At 35.6% G+C, this 17,405-nt stretch overlaps 1 protein-coding gene across 1 annotated transcript in view; it reads right to left on the bottom strand.

The window, feature by feature from the left end:
• The window catches only part of PIK3C2A (phosphatidylinositol-4-phosphate 3-kinase, catalytic subunit type 2 alpha), a 37,646-nt gene that overhangs the window by 9,540 nt on the left and 10,701 nt on the right, over nt 1–17,405 (bottom strand). The window contains exons 4-21 of the mRNA XM_009710559.1: nt 17,183–17,303; nt 16,443–16,554; nt 15,753–15,832; nt 15,586–15,649; nt 13,298–13,441; nt 11,076–11,118; nt 10,775–10,988; nt 10,568–10,690; nt 8,718–8,885; nt 6,709–6,817; nt 5,800–5,942; nt 4,974–5,162; nt 4,412–4,505; nt 4,062–4,156; nt 3,570–3,750; nt 2,760–2,864; nt 1,607–1,699; nt 1,147–1,276 (exon numbers count right to left, since the gene is read on the bottom strand). Coding sequence (XP_009708861.1) covers nt 1,147–1,276; nt 1,607–1,699; nt 2,760–2,864; nt 3,570–3,750; nt 4,062–4,156; nt 4,412–4,505; nt 4,974–5,162; nt 5,800–5,942; nt 6,709–6,817; nt 8,718–8,885; nt 10,568–10,690; nt 10,775–10,988; nt 11,076–11,118; nt 13,298–13,441; nt 15,586–15,649; nt 15,753–15,832; nt 16,443–16,554; nt 17,183–17,303 — 2,208 coding nt within the window. The remainder of the gene's footprint in view (nt 1–1,146; nt 1,277–1,606; nt 1,700–2,759; nt 2,865–3,569; nt 3,751–4,061; nt 4,157–4,411; nt 4,506–4,973; nt 5,163–5,799; nt 5,943–6,708; nt 6,818–8,717; nt 8,886–10,567; nt 10,691–10,774; nt 10,989–11,075; nt 11,119–13,297; nt 13,442–15,585; nt 15,650–15,752; nt 15,833–16,442; nt 16,555–17,182; nt 17,304–17,405) is intronic.

Genomic DNA, 17,405 nt, shown 5'->3' with positions numbered 1-17,405 from the left:
GTCAAGTGTTGAAGCAGACCAGACCGTTACTGCAGAAATAAGGCAGTGAGCTTTACATGTAGCCTTATTTTGGAAATATCCTTTACTAAAAATAATTGTATAGCTAAACCATAAAAGGCAAACATTTATTTGATTAACAGAATTTTACTTCTGTCTTGGCAAGAGCTACTGAAGGCAAATCTGTAATTTACATCCATTTTTCTTTTCCACTTTAATCCTTAAGTACTTTAGGAATACTAATATTAGCAGTAACAAAAAAAAAAAAGTGTAACATGCTATGCAATCAAGTCATCTTTCAAAGTAGGAAGAAAAGCCATCTGTTTCTCTAAAAAGCAAGCCTTATGTAAATAGAAGCTTTCTGCTTAGTTTTGCCAACCTAAACTTTCAACTTTTCCATGTATTTAATAGTTTTCATCTTGCTGTTCTAGTATCTGACTGAAGAAATATTTAAGTTATTGTTTATCCTCTTAAAGATCTTGTGGTTCCTATTGGCTAGCTCTAGAGAATTAGTGAAAAACTTGCAAAAAAAGCATGTTCAAGGTACAGGCTGGTATTTATACTCAAACTTAAGAGTTCTGCAACCCAGTTTCAAACCTAAAAGACAGCCTTACATTGCCAAGGAACTTTTACCAGCATATTACACTAATTCCAGGGGATAGTGTGTGTGGGTGGTGGTGGGGTGTTTTAAAATTTTTCTTCTTTTTGCACATTTCAGTACATAAATGATACTCCCTGACTCAACTGCAGCAGATTCCAAGTCCTTTAGAATTTCAGTTTTGAGCTGAATACTTTCTTTCACCATAACTACACTTTCAGAATCAGGATTGCTTTGGCACCATAAAGGCATCAAGAGAAACCTTAGCTTTTATCATTACATTTACTTGTTTGCACCGCTGTTCATCGATAACAGAATGCATAAGAATCTCAGGACTCAAGAGAAGAAACACATTTAAATGCACCTCAGCCATCAGGAAATTCAGAACAATTTAACTTGCTGTACTCTTGAGTACTGAAGTTCCTTGCATGGAAGGCTTTTCGCCTTCCACTGTTTCTTGGGCCTGCCTCTGCACAGAAGTTTTTCTGTATCAGTGTGACAAGAAATTGAAGTGAGGGAGCAAAGATTATAGGCAGCATCTGGTTTTGCACCTCGGTCTTTTCCAGTTGAGAGACACTTGAAGATAACCATCCGTAGATCCAGTCCCTCCTGCAGCCAGATCTTATCCATAATCTTAATCATTTGTAAAGCCAACATATCTTGTCTCAAATCTTCTCCAACCTTAGATGGAAAAATAAGAGTTAAGTAGAGACATAATATCCTTTCAGCAAGAGCAAACTTCACAGATTTTAATTGTTTTACATTCATAGGAAGTGATACGTTATGCTACTTACTTCCTCATAGCTACGCACTTAAAGAGAAAGAGGCTACTTTTAAGCTTTTACATGTGGGAGACTTACTTTCACATTTTACAACCTATTCAAACATTAGTTTCTAGATACACAAGAGAAAACACAAAATAACAAGCTTCTTGGTCTATGCTAAAGTTTGATACCAATGAAATTGTGATTATCATTCAATATCTTTCTCCAATACATATGTAAGGCCTACCTTAAACATCACATTAATTTCTTCTCCCAGAGGGTCTGCATTTATCAGTGCAACTTTCAGTGGTACTGCATTGGAGCTGAAGAAAGAACATGCCTACAAGTAGATTTAGTGTTAATGCTCAAAAAGGACTATTCCTGCTAGCCCAGAAAACAAGACATTCTGACAACAAGCAGGTTTGACACACAATGAATGTATTCAGACTTTTAACATTGTAATTGTGTCGAATATGGCCTTCCTTTGAATAAAGAGCCCTTTGGCTGTTATTTGTTGAATTCTTGTACGAAAGCCAATAGTGCTGCACAGTGACGTTTTATATATTTTGAAGGGAAGAGTGAATAAAAAAAAAGATAAATATTTTCTCAGCAGCTTTTTTTGAAAGCTGGAAGATACAAAAACCCCCAGGTATTTGCACATTTCACAGTACCTTCTCATTTATCTGCTTTCAAGTACATATGCATGATTTAATAGTTACAGTAAAGAAAGAAAGCAAGATTAATTGTCTTTCCACACAGGACTAAATCCAGTGTTCACAGATCTTTAGGTTCTCAGTCATGCATGATGATATAATCAAGACTGTGCTTGGGCAGATCTTGTCAAATCTTAGAGAGTTCCTTAAGAGTAATTTACCTGTTTCTCCTACATTATTACTTGCTGGACCTTCACAATAAAATAAAGCTACTGTCTCTGCCTCCCTGGATTCAGGGCATCTCTTGGACACAACCAGTAACAGGTAGTTTCACCTATTTCACAGTATCTACTCATTGTCTGAACTTTAGAGCCTTGCTCAATTCTCTCCTTTGACTACTACTGCAAACAGGACTTTTTCATGCACTTTGAATAGTCCTTTGATTTACTATAACCAGGATTGTTGGTCTCAAAACAGACAGGGTCTGAAGACATAATAAGTTATTACAGATACATGTATTTGTTTTTTTAAAATACAAGTACTTTCATTGGTTTTACACATTTGTATAAATTTTATCTTTGCTCAGCTAATTTCACTGCCTTGTTCAATCAGAATTTTTAATTAAAATCCTTCCCACCCAGTGTTAAAGAGCTTTCAAGTACCTCAATTGATTTTTTTTCTATTTGTAAAAGCTTTGCCTATATGTAATTTTTAGAAAAAGGTTTTGAAACTCTGAATGTGCAGTACCTTGATATTTAAGTCTTTTGCCACAAGACTGGGATTGAGAGGCAAACGGCATTTGTTCTTCAAGAAAAATAACTGCACACGTTCCATACCATTTTGCAAGGCAGCCTGCAGACAAAAAAAATAATTTTCAGCTGACATTTTCCTAACTGGACCATCTACAGAAAACTTCTGGACAAAGTTATACTGAAGCCAATGTTTTAACTCCTCAGTGTCAAAAGAACACTAGAAGTTATAACTGCTGGTTTAGCTATTTACAATATTTACAATAAGCCTAGCAACACAACACTAATATCACACAAGTTTGTGTTGGTTTTTTTGGGGTTGTGGCTTGGTTTTGTGTTTGGTTGGTTTTTTGTTTGGTTGGTTTGTTTGTTTTTGTTTGGGTTTTGTTTTTGTGTTGTGTGGTGGTGGTGTTTTTTTTTTTTGACTGAACCAGATGATAGCATCCCACTATCAAACTCTTAAGTTCATATTAGCATATAAACAGATATCCCATTCTTTAGCATATTAGGATCATTCTTCAGCAGTAATAGATTTAAATCCAATTCCAGTTTATTGTACACAGAAACATCCTACTTTTACCCTATCACCTCACACAACCTTATGTTTCAGATAAGAACAAATTTGACAAAAAACATCAACTTCATTAAGCCATTAACCTGTTAAAATGCAGAGCAGTAGATTCATTGATCTTCCTATATATTATACATAACATTTTATTGAACTTAGACTAAAAAGGCAATTGAGTGGATTGCTTTGAGGGTATACTCAGTTTAATCTCCCTAAAGAATATTAAAAATATATACACACCTGCCGAGCAGATCCACTCGTTTGCTTTACTCTTTCTGCTACCATTCCAAAAAGCTGCACGAGTCTGGTCTGCTTCTCCAGCTCTTCCCTCAGCCTTTTTCCACAGACTGAAAGAAAAGCTCCAAGAATTTGCTCATACCTTACACCAAACTTTGTATCATACAGTGTATCCTTAAGAAGCCTGAAATAAAGGATTTAAGTTAAACTTTCCTAAGGAAAATACTGCAAACAATGCAATATTAAGACATTAAAATATTTTAATGATTCAGTACTATATATATCTGAAGTTACTGATATACATGATATAAAAGGCAAGAAGTTTGTGCCTCGTAAAGGCACTGTTTTTTCATAGAAAAAACAGGATCTACATTTATATACTCTCCATTCATAACATTCATTGTTATGATCTCTGACATTAAGAACGAATTTTTTTTTTTTCTGGACATATTAATCTTGTAGTAAAGACATCACATGAACAATGGAACATCTTACCAATATAGGTAGTGAGCTACTCGAATGCTTCCCAGTGCCCGAGCCAAAAGAAATTTGACAAGAGCACTGTCAAGGTAGGTTTCATACTTCAATGCCTAAATACAAAGAAAATGAAATAAATTGGGTCTGGATTTAGCTCTAGACTGAGATTTTATGATTCACGCATAGACAGAATCACCACATGGACAGGCACAAAGTGGTTATTTACTCAAATTGTTTTGCCTACTATGCATTAAGTTTATTACGTGTAGAGGCGTGCAATTGCACTTCTGCTACTAGTAGTCAGCAATTCCTTTGGATTTTCAAGAGCAAAAAAAAATTCAAGATCCAGTGTAGACAGAAAGTCTTACCTGTACAAATTGAGGGAGGAAATCTGTTAACTCATCATCACTTAATGTCTCTATCCAATTCACAGCTGTATTTCGTACTTCCTGATCAGCAAACCTAGAGAGTCACCACAAATCCGCATTAAGTTTATCCTGTTCATGTAGGATTTTTTTTCTTTTTTGAAATCGGCTAGATACAAGAATCAATATAAAGTCTTTAACAGCTCAATAAAGGACCTACAAGTCTGAGGCCCTTCATTAGCTAAGATGCAAACGCATGTGCGTGTTTAGGACAAGCATACTAATCTCTCAAAACTCCAGGTTTGATAGCTTGGCTGTATAGCTTGCTGTCCTGTCGCAAATCACATTTCAGAATCCTAATCACTCTTGCTATTCTTTCGCTACATGACTTGGTTAAGCCCACATGGATAAAGTAAGCACATGTTCTTCAAGATTTTACAAAAATTTAGCTTTTGCTACAAGAAATTCAGCAATATTTTCCACAAGAATGCCGTTCAGAATCTTCTACTGAAAACAGTCGTTTAATGCACAACACATACATAGAGCTGAATTACATTTTCCTTACTTTGAATCAAGTAGTTCCAGTGCAGCTAAAGGTGATAAAGGAGGCCACTGCTGAAGTAATGAATATATCTCTGGAAGACTTGCCCAGTCCCAGTGAGGTGCACTAACCAATATTTTTGGTAGGCTACTAGCATGACTATGACAATAATGTCTCTTCTCCCACAAAAATTCTTTATCTTCTTTTGATAGCCTGCAGACAAAAGCATTTCAGGTTTATAACACACATTACAGACCACCACCTGAATAACCTCAATGCTACTGGTCATTGTATACGCACAGATAATTTAACACACAAAATAGAATTAAATTAAAATGGCTATTTCCTCCACAAAAGTCAAAACAAGAAGCAAAATAAAGCCTCAAACATTATGGAAACAGTTGTTCAAAGTTATGACTTGGGCAGGACAGAAATAAGTTTTAGTATAATCTGAAATAAACAAAAATGTTAATGTTAGTTTGGTGCAGATGAGTGGGAAAGTCTGCCAGAAAAGCTTTCATGGCATATGAACAGCCACTGCTGAAACCACCGCTGCTCCCAGTAACTGAAAAGCTGCCAAGCAGGAAGAAGCATATATAACAGGCAGCCAAAAGGGTAGCAGTCTTGTAACAGGAGAATATTATGACACCCACCACGGGAAGCACAAGTAAATTCATTAAGTCAACACCATTATTTTGCAAGTTTAATTCAATCTCTTGTTTAAGTCTCTAGTGTATTTTGAAAACCTGTAGAACCATATTAAAGAAACTTAAGAATAAATAATCATTCTATATTCTAGCCATAAATTGTCATGTACAAACAGACCATAGCTAGAAACAGATGAACGTACCCAATAGTGTTATCCTTGGAGAGAATGGTAAGGAGACGTTCTCTCAATGGTTTTTCTAATGTTTCTATGGAATGATGCACAGTAGTCTTTACAGCTTGAGGAATTTTATACTCAATATCAAAAGTATGGGATGGGAAGTCAATCTAAAAAAAAAAAAAAAGATGATGCAAGTCCTTAAGAACAGTACAGAAAACTCACCCTTCCAGCAGCCTCAGATGTTTAGGCATCTGAACTCGTTAGTTCTACATGTGTAACAGTATTCAGATACTGTTTCCTGAATATTTTTTTCCATCTCAATTCTTCCACATCACTATCGTTCTTAAACATATAACTGTGTTGTTGCACAGTCCAGTAGTTGGAGTACTCATCAGAAGTGAGGTGAGGATGCTTAGAGTGGAGACAAAGTACAGAACTATTAAAATCTGCACCAGTGGTTTCAACCCAACCACCAACTCGGACCATGTTTTGGGACTGCTAAGCCATGCCTAACAAGGTGCCTTCTCTTTGGAGAGAAACTTGGTCTCTGAATTTAGAATGAGAGGTGCTTATGTTCTGTAAAGAAACTGGAATTGCTATTGTTTGGGTCTAGACAACTCCCATCTCAGTATATGTTTCTAGACGTTGCTTTTCAAACATGTTCTCTCTCAGTACTGATGGCATGGACTACCAAAGCAGCTCCAATTGCTTCAAGATAGTGATTCAGTAACTGACTTGTATACACTTACATGAGCTTTCCATTCTTTGCCCTTAATATTCAGTAATCGCTATTCTATATTGGCTCTCAAATATGACTTAGCAATATTTACACTCTCCCCAAAACATTAACTGATCTATTACCACTCATGTAAGAGTTACAAGTCATAATATTCAAACAAAACATAGTCAGATTGAGTCAGAATTATATATAACCTGCAATACTATTCTTTCCACATTTCCTTTCTTACTGGCCATCCCTGACGCGTGATGTGGATGTGATGAGGTCCAGAGTTGCAAGAGCTTTGTCCCACATGTTAACAATCTGAGAAAAAAGCATGTACAGGTATTAGTATCACAATCTGTTTACTTCAAGATATTAGTTATTAAAATACTATCTGGAGAAGATCAAAGGTCATTCAAGGAAACAATTCCAAAGTATTAGTGTGGTATACGAGGGTAGTCCAAACTGAGTATGTGTTTCTACTGCAGAGATAAGAATTTATCTTACGACTAGTATTTCAACATTGGTGTTCAGAAAAGAACACAGGAAATCAAACTGTACTAGCCAATACAGTTCAGAGCTTAAAAAAAGGGAATTATGATCATCAAATGTCAAATGAATTTATTTCTTTTCAACGGATGTCTTCTGTATCTTATGTCTTTTAAAGCGCTGCATACAACTTTCAGGTGGAAATGGCAAAGGAAAAAGTTCAGTGGTGACACAGCTGATCCAGTTAAATTAACTGCTCCGTATTTCTTAAGGGAGAAAAGGAATACTTTTGCCTCTGAGGAATAAACTGAACACTCACACACGCCTTCTTACCTTCTCAGAAAAAAGGCACAGACATATGAATATTATGGACATTGTCACTTGCATGGACTTTCCACATCAGTAGATTCTGCAAGCGCCTATCAGATGACATTTGTGTTTGCCAGTTTATTCCCAATATTAACATGGATTCCAATTGCAGTGAGGTACAACTGAGGATACTTCATAAGTCAGTTAAGTGCTGAATGTTAGGTACAAAAAACTTCTATCAGTCTTTAAAAATCAAAATACAGTCTCAAAAGACTGCTTTGAAGGCCAAGCCTTAAGTATAAACCCTAAAACATCTTTCAAAATATATATGTTTCAAAGAAAGAACAGTTCTTTATATGTAAATATTAACTGGGAGTTTAAGATGCCACTAAAAAATTACTAAATCATGCCACTAAAGCATAACTGAACAGCTTGTTCTTTCAAAGAATTCTCCAGTTTTATATACTTGCCACAGCCTTCTGTCTCATCCACAAGTAAACATATTTTAAGCCTCTCCACTTCATCTGAAGGGATTTTACCTTGACTACGGATCCTTCCAAAGCACATACCTGACCTTTTATTCTTCATATGTTTTAGTTAGCTACAAGTTTTAGCTCCTGCCTGCTTTTGATGCTATTCTCAACTCTAACTGGAATATTTGGCTAGTATCTTTAATTACCTAGGTCTGGATTTAAGTTAAGTTATGCAGACTGCAAGTGGATTAGACCACTAGCATCTCTACAGCTGCCATATAGAGGCCATTCAGTGAACTCTGGCACAACACATTCTATTGTAGTGCTCTGCATAAACAGAAAATACAGTGTTTTCCCCAAACTAACTACTATGAGAACACCAGGCAGCATGAAGACAAGATAAATGTGCAATTCAAATCAAAACAAAAGCTAGTATTTTCAATCAAATACTGTGAAGTGTGACATTTAAATAGGAGACGGAAATGCTACATTTAAACAGAAGGCTGAAAAATCAGCATCATTTATGAACATAAATCCAAGTTTCAGTGGAGACTGAAAGCAACTGCAGGCCACCTTTGCAATGAAGGAAAGCCTAAACTCTTAAGCACCCTCAAGCTGTTGGAATCATGACCATAGAAAAGAGGAAGCAGAACAAGTAGAGCCATATCTAGAATCAGAGGATGCAAAGCACACAGAACAGATGTAAGCAATACATAGTAACTGTCCAGAAAAGACTTGGTTGTCTTTCTGCAGCGTTCATTGACAATTAGGACCATGTTTTGTACCCTATTTAAGTGAAGGTATTATTTCTATAACAATATAGTTTCCTACCTTCATCATGGCCTGCTACATTCAGTGGCAAAGAAGCAGTTCCTCTAGTTATGGGAGTACAGTACGGTTTGTATACAGTAAATCATATTAATAACCTTAACCATATTTTGGATACTTACCGCCTAAAATCAAAAAGAGGTAGAGAAACCTGACCCAAAATTTCTGGGCCCTTTCTCTGCTTATTTGAGTCAGGAGAACTCCCACTACTTTGATTTAGGATTCCAAACAAAGTCAGACATAAGACTGATTCCAAAGGCAGCTGCGAAATTTGGATGGGGAAAATTATTCTGTAAAATAAGAGTATTAAAAGTAAGTCAGAGGAAAGACAGTTGTTAGTAGCTGTTAGAAAGACAGGCTTATCCATATAACCCATTGATGCTTATTGCTTTCAAAAACTTAATTAACATTGAAGAACAAGTGTTAAATTCCCATGCAATCATATTTCACTCCACTTGTATCTCCCATACCAATAGTTTGCAAAAACCTGCTAAATTACACTTCTGCATTGTAGTCAGATTTGGAACAACCCTTTTTAATCTTTGTCTGTTAAATCACACTCCTTACACAGAACTGCACTGTCCAGCATAACCAGTCTTCCCACTCTACTCACTAGGAGGACACACACAATTCCATGTTAGCCACCTCCTAATCTCTCAGATTTGAGGAGTCAGCTGACAATAGTTTCCCATCCAAATGAAAGAATCTATGAAGAACTACTGAAAGCTAAATTAAAATAGCACAAAACCAGCACCCATAAAGAAAGCAGCTGAGGAGTATACGCCTCACTGAGCAATTCAAACTCAGATTTTTGTTTACACTGTTATTATTGCTTAAAATGTTAAGTTTGATTTTTCTGTAACACATCAAAATATCATTCTGAAAGTTATCACAGCATATTACTAAACCAGTACACTATAAAACATTACGACTATATTAAGCAGCTTATAAGCAATCTAACATCTGTCACTGTAATACACTAGTACTTGCCAGCAAAAGATCTGACAGTTCATTCCTTGCATCATTGGGAAAAAAAAAAAAAAGAGGTAGTTGGAGTACTCTCTGAAGGCAGGTATTCTAGAACCTGAAACTCCTATTCCTGATTTGAAATAATTTGTGACTGTACACTTTCAAGGAATTCCTCAGGGTACCTCTGACCTTTAAAAACGGTCAGAAAAATAGATATAGGGCAATATGGAGCTCACCTGATGCGCCAGTTATGACAGGCTGCCTGATAACTATGAAGTGGGAAAGAGGAAGCTGTGCATAGATAGATAGAAAAGAAAACTCCTGAAAAGAGAAAATAGCCCTGTTTTAGCCAAACCAGGACACCCACCATCCTCTCCCTATTTTTTCTCTGCATGCCCTTCCTTCTTCCTTTCTACCCTCTTCCCCTGACCCATAAAGAGAAACTGAAGTTTATTAGCTCAAAGCAGACATTTCCATATGCCATATACAGAAAGATACTCTTAAGCACTTATGCACCTGCTGTCTTTATAGAAACAATCCTAAATTAGATTTTTAAATTCAGATACAAAGTTGTTACAGTGTATTTGGAACAACAAACAAATCAACATTAGTGTTAGTAAGAGAGAGTTGCTCTTCCTCTCCATTTACATAACTTGAGCACTGCTTATAAGCAAGCTTTATTCATCCTTCTTTAAACAGCACAAGCTGTTCCCATTACAAGGAATGCTATGACCTTCCCAACTCCTTATAGTTGTGTACTACAAACACATTAGCACAGGGCACTTGTCCAGCATTTCCATTCCCACTTTTAAAATGAGCCGTGAAATACCACTTGGAAAAGTATTTCTGATTTTGGTCACTAAGTCTCACACATTGTTCTTCCAACACTTCAAATGGAATCAGAAGCAAGTGTTGCTTGAATGACTGTATTCAGCAGCTAGCTAGGTAGGTACTAGCTAAACCAAAATATTTTATTGAGTTCTAACATGCTAAAGTCACTTACAGTTCATCCCATTTAATCAAGTAGAAGAAGTTCTTGTATGTGCCAACCTTCTTGGACTGAACAGGTTTAAACAGATCTTTTCCATTATGGGTCAGAGAACAAATCAAGTAGTATTTTTCATAACTGGACAAGGAAAAGAAAGTAAATAAAACAAACAAACAAATAAATCTATAAAAGGATAAATTTCACAATTAATGAATTACTCACTTTGATACCCAAGCAGGAGAAATTCCATGAGCAGCAAATACTGTGAACTGGAGATGTTCTGTGGCAGTCCATGCTTCCTTGGTACTCTTACTATCTTTTGGAGAAATTGCTGCAGAACTGCTACTTGAATTCATGTGGAGTCGAAGAAGGGCCTCAACTGCTTTTGTTAATTGGTCTATACTCACTTTCAGAGGGCTTTCAGGTTGCAGTGAACCTAAATTATAACTTCTCTTTAATGCCTATTTTCCCAAAACAGCCATCTGAAAGCAGTTTTTAAATAAAATTGAGGAACTTTACTCACCAGAAGAGCTCTTGTTAGCGTCATCACCACATTCTAAAGATACCTACACAGGAAAGTTAGAAATTTCAATACCAAGAAACCCATATTAGTTTTCTATCGCTCTTAAGTATCCTGTACAGAAATTATGAAACATCTGAATTAGGCCCATAGTTGGGTTCATGTAACACATCTTTTTACTCAAAGCTCCTCAAGAGTTAACGGACAGCATCACAATTTCCATACCACGCAGCAACTATTCACCAAGTTCAAAAACTCGTGTTTTGTAAAGTCACAACTATTTTGACACCCTTTATGAACTCTTAAAAGACACAGTACACTGGAATATTGCTCAGAATACTCTTAACTTCTCCGAGTAGAGATAAAATTCAGTCAGGGCTGTTATGGATGAAAACAGATACTGTTAGCTCTATTACCCAGTAATTTAAGTCTGACCAGCTGTTTCATTTGTGGCATTTGTTAAGGTGTCTTTTCCAGACAGTTACTATAAATTTACTGAATAGGAAAAAAGTTAAACAACTGAGAAAACTGAACAGTAAGTACTGTTACTTTGTACTATCTGCTGTGTTTACTGCTTTGTCTGCCGAAATGGAAGTCTAAACATGATAGAGATTACAGCAATGTCTAGGCTCAACAAGGACACTGTTGAGGCCCACAGGTGACAAAAATCATGGGAATTTACTCCCTTCTAATAAGGGAGGGTTTCATGCCAAATTCAACTTCTGATAAAACAGAAGCTTTCAATGAAAACTAAATTTGTGATTTAAAAACAAAATTCAATGAATTCCTAATACTTCAGAGAAAGTCTTGTTTGCCACAACTGCTGCAGGAGAATGAAAGCTCTCCTTATACTTTTAGCATATTAGTTACCTTGATTAATTACTTCACATTCTTACAAAAAACATGCAGAAACTTGGCGGGGGGGGGATAACACATAACTTTCTCCTTTCAGAAAAACTGCTGTATGTTTCCATGATACTTGTCAAATAGTCCAAGTACTTTTGGATGACAGGATGTAAAGTGTTGAAACAGCACTATACATGTAATTTTCTACTTGACAATCTACTGTTTCCTTTTACTTTTTGGCCACTTCTTCCAACTACAAAACAAATACTTAAAAAAAAGTCAAACAATATCTTGTATAAGACCGGAGCCAGTTGCATCTAAACCTTTATAGCAATTTCATTTCTGAAATCAATCCTATATGCTTTCATAGACATTACTGTTTAAGTCAATGTTTATCACAAGAGAATTGACAATTTTACTGATAAAGAAGTACCTTTTTCAAATTCTACTGGGATAGCATTATTTTTGGAAATTATTCTTACACTGTAATCTAATTATTTCCACAGTCTTCTCCTATCAAAAAGCAAACATTGAAGAAATATTTGATACACTGTACTTCAATAAGTTTTGTTAATACGTCTTCTGCACTTCCTTGCAAGAATTTTAGTTCTTGTAACAACTGTATTTATTTGGTCTGTGCATTTTGCAAGAAAATGCTCAGTATTACAAATATATCACTGAACTGATGAAGCTGAAAGCGAACAGAACAGCATATGAATCACCACTCCAATAAGGCAGTGGGACAACAGAAATTGCATTACAAGACTACTTAGCTTTTTTATTTGCACACTTCTTCATCTAATGACAGTTTTTGACAATGTGACTTGAGACCAATTCTGCTCAAGCAAACTGCTCATCATAAGGCAGTTTTATCATCAAAATCTGTGCTATTTGAGAGATTTTCTTTTTAGCCCTATGCTCAGAAATGCAGGAGCATGAACAGTTAGGGTTTTAAGATGCTATTGCTATTCACATAAATACTGCACAGAAAATACACGATGTGAATTCCTTCTTCAAGCACAACTGCATTGATTTTAGAGCTAGTAAGAGTTAGCTGTCAATTTTCCTCGGTCAGATTTAGTAGCATCTGCTGTGACACAAGTCTGTAGTTACCATACCAGAAAATAGTATTTTAAAACTAGTTTTAAAAGAGTCACTATTTAGAACAGGAAAGGATTCCAAAAGCAAGCGATTAACAAATTAACAGCAAAGAGATGTTAAAATAAATGGAAGATAACAGAAAAAATAAAAAAAACCACACCACCACACAACCCTGACTGAACTGTTGCTGGTATTTGCAACTACCAAAGATTATGAAATAGTACTTATCAGTGTTAAAAAGCATACCTCAGAATGTAATTTATAGCGTGAAAGTTTACCTCAGTATTTTTAGTCCTTGGAAGATTAACAGCCCTCCGTAGCTTCTTTACCGATTGCGTTATTGCAGGAGTCTCTACACAATCCAATGTAGAACAGATTTTTCTGACAGTCTTAATTACATGATCTACTGCTTTATGCTGGTTCTAATAAAGAATGTATGAGAGAACAGATTAATCTGATCACAATTGTGAAACCCAGTATTGGTTTAATTTTTTTTTTAGAATTAACTACCAAGAAAATTTCATTATGAGACACAGCATATCTCAATTACATTAAACCGGCATAACAATTTGATTAAACAAAAACCTCAATATTGAGAGCTTCCTTATACCTCGGTTATCAATGCCAAAACCATAGTATAGATTCTAGAACGAGGTCCCAGGAAACATTAGGAGGTGTCCAACAATTTTTCTATTATGCTGTTGGCAGACAAGCATTTTCTAATGAGATATTAAACTCAAATTCCCTCATGGCATAAAGAGGAAGTATCGTTTAAAAGAGGATATTCATTTAGTATGAGGAAGGAATACTAAAGAAGCACTGTTTCAATTTCAGCCCTCTTAAGACAAACATGTAAGTTCGAATTACACTATAGTATAGCTTCCATAATGGAACTTTATCTTTTTTACTTCACTTTAACACACTTTTGAAAAAAAGTTTGTTGCAACTTTTGCCTTACATATTATTTAATTTAAATGGGTCTTCCAGATGAAGTAGTTCCAAACTATCATCTTGGAGAAGGAAAGGAAGGGGGATTGCACACTTAACAGGAATCTTTTTTGAAAGGAATACATCAGCTTCTTATCAGACAATGAAAGTGCTTGTAGGCTGCTTAAGACAAAGTCAAGGTGCTCCTAATATTCCCTCCCTTCTTCTCTTCCAATAGAAGAAAAGCCACTTAATTTAAATCTAAATTATCCTAGGTATCTTTGAAGATAATAGCTGGTTTGACATATGGAAAGCCAAACTTCCACTGCTATTTTCCTCACAGGTTCTCAAATTAACCTCAGTAAAAAGAAAATAGTTAACTTTTAAAGTGTCCAATGATATGAAATCAAAGGCTATGTACAAGTTATTTACAGATTACTTTACTGTATTTCACTTTGATTAGCAAGCTTCAGCTACTGAATATGTACAGGAATTCACTTCAGGAAGTAAAAAATTTCAAATGCAATAACCGCTGATATTTGGACTTAGACATCATCACCTACAAGCTACATCTCCCACTCTCAAAAATACTGTAGAAAGAGTAGAATATAAGTCTGAACTGGGATGTTTTGCATTCTTCACCTCAGCCTGTGAAATCACAGTTAAAGAAGCAAGCTGAAGCAGCTGCAAGAGCAAAGCAACAAAACCACCACCATATCAAGGACCAGTAACATCTCACTCTTCTACAAAAAGATTGTGTTCAAAACCACCCTTGAGAATACGGTGAATCACCATCAAGGGAATTAAACAACATTAAGGGAATATGTAAATAGTGGGCATCAGCTTGTTCAGACCTGCATTCCTGGAGAGGTAAACATAGTGGAAATGAAAAGTATTGTAATCAAGTCATTAATTTCAAGACTGTTCTTATAGAAACTGTTTAAGAAACATCGTATCTGATGTTTAAGAATTTAAGTCTCCAAGTTACATTACTATCAGGAGTTAAACTAAGTTCCTCCTTTTAGAAATGAGGAAAGCAGGTTATCTTCAGCTAGCTTTTGCATTTGGGAAATCACTTCAAACTATTCCACATGCCAGCTGTTTGAAGCTACCTATCATACACTGAAATAGACAATGGTTTCGACAGTTTATTTAAATTAATCCAACCATGCACAACAACACTTTATTACACTTTGTGTAAAACTTACTCTTATGTTCCAAACATGCTTCAGTTATAATTCCCATTGCACACAACTACTATTGCTCACTTCTGTGTAGATTTTCATGTATTACCACTGTATCATTCATGGCTGACAACTGATGTAGTCAGGATTCAGACCTTTTCTCTATTGTCCTAAATTAAAGTCTTCCAGCATTTTTGAGGAAAAGGTTATTTTGCATCCCAGGACTTGGAAGATACATTTCTAATTGTGATGATTAGGTAATAATTAGTTTGCAAGAAAAGCTAGGAATAAAAGAGGAAACGTAATCTAAAAATCCACTACTCCAAATTTACATTTGACAGCTTGTTCAGATCTCACTTTCCCCAAGAATACCTGCAAGTCTTTTTCCCCACCTATCTCATCAGTAAACTTTCTCATGCTACTTTTGGTTCAGCAATAATTTACAATGAACTTACCTCATTTTTAAGAGCTATGTTAACTTGCTTGTGATACACATCAATAAGTTCTTCAATAGAAGACCTGCAAGAAACAGTGGTTATTGAACACAAGTGCAAGAGCATAACATAACCTTGGTAGAAATTCAGCAGTGAGCTTGATTACTAAAATAACCACATAACATTACCTTATAATAGGTTCTCTGAAAGGCTTTTCTATTTTGTAGAGGTGTTTGGTTAGATGTATGGGTGTTCTGTCATCCTCTTCCTGCAATAAAATATTAGATATTAAGTCCAGTTCTCACCTTTCTATAATTTGTAATACTGTTTTAGAAGCTTCATTACTAATGCCTGTGCAGGAAAAGAGGAAAGATACAAGGTGATCTCTTCACAGGGGAAAAGAACGAACTAATTAATAGCCTATGAAACATGTACACATTGGGACAGGGAGAAAAGAGGAAGAAACAGCTATCAAGTGCTTAACTATGCAGGTATCAAATATTCCTCCCTTCCTCTTTGATGGTCTGATACATGTCTAATTAAACTCAAATAAAAGCTGTGAACAGTTTAACTCTGAAATTTGTTGCTTCTCTTTCAGGCCTCCAGTTTAGTCCAAATGCTTGCATACTTTTTCCAGCTATAGTACTTGGTCTAATAAAAGAGATTATCCATATTTATATTATTTACATACTGAATTAATTTTTGCAAGGTATTTCACTTCCTTTTAGTATAAGGGAACACAATTCTCAACACCAAGCAGGCACACTAATTTGTTAATAACACAAAAAGGTTACACGTCAGCTCCATCAACTCTGATGCAAATTTCCATCCTCTTGAAGACTTACTTATATTGCTGCTGCAGTTTATGAGGTACTTACTGTTCGTGCCAGATCTCTGCATATTACGCTATGGGTCAAGAGCTGCAGTTTAATTTCTGTATCCCACTTCCGACAGTTCTGAATATATTCATGACTTCCTACGCAGTGCTTACTGTTAAAAGAAAGCTACAGTTATGCCAAAAACATGCAGTGTTTTTCAAAAAAACTCACACAGAATATTTAAGGCAACATTATTGGCTCAAAATAAGGAAATGGTGAATCAACCTCTGCACCTTACTTCTTGATCCGATTTTTTACCAAAACTTCTGCAGAAGTATACTATTACAGATACCTATACTTTTGCTAAATATACTAACCCAGAAAAATAATGGGGATTTGTAAACTGTTAGTTTTGGAAAAACAAAATAAAAAACCCAGATTACTTCAGATTATTAGAAATCATTAGTAGATTTTTTTTTTTCCTGGTCGCTGGGATTTGAAAAGCAGCTGAAACTACAACATCCATCTACAGAAATGCTCTAGATATCTGCATCTGAAAAAACCTGTTTGTGTTCAACACAACAGATGGCAGATTAGAACAGACTTCTAGGAAGGTGTTGAGAACCTACTTTGCTGTATCCCAGAGCAACTCCAAAGACTTCTGATCTTTGTGTAAAGTTTAACTCTTCTATGTTTTTAAGATTTCTGCTTTCATGCATTTAACCGTTAAAGACATACTTTCCAGTAACTGTGCCATGAAAAACATGAAGTTTAATATTAATGAAAAAGAGTTTGCTTACTTCTGTAGAACTTCTTCTTGGCCACAGACTTTCAGGATATAGCTGCCAATGTCCACTTCATTCAAGTCATCATGCACCCAGCAAAGTGCCTGCATTATTATAAGCTCAACAGGGGAACTCACTGTTTAAAGAAATTGCATCTAAAAGTTACACATAAATCTACAGCAAGTGGTATTAACCATTGTTCACTCACAAATCGTAGTTTTTCAGTGAAGTTTATTTT

Source organism: Cariama cristata, unplaced genomic scaffold (genome assembly GCF_000690535.1).
Source record: "Cariama cristata isolate BGI_N322 unplaced genomic scaffold, ASM69053v1 scaffold36731, whole genome shotgun sequence".
Classification (NCBI taxonomy): domain Eukaryota; kingdom Metazoa; phylum Chordata; class Aves; order Cariamiformes; family Cariamidae; genus Cariama; species Cariama cristata.
This window is presented reverse-complemented; position numbering and strand designations above follow the sequence as displayed.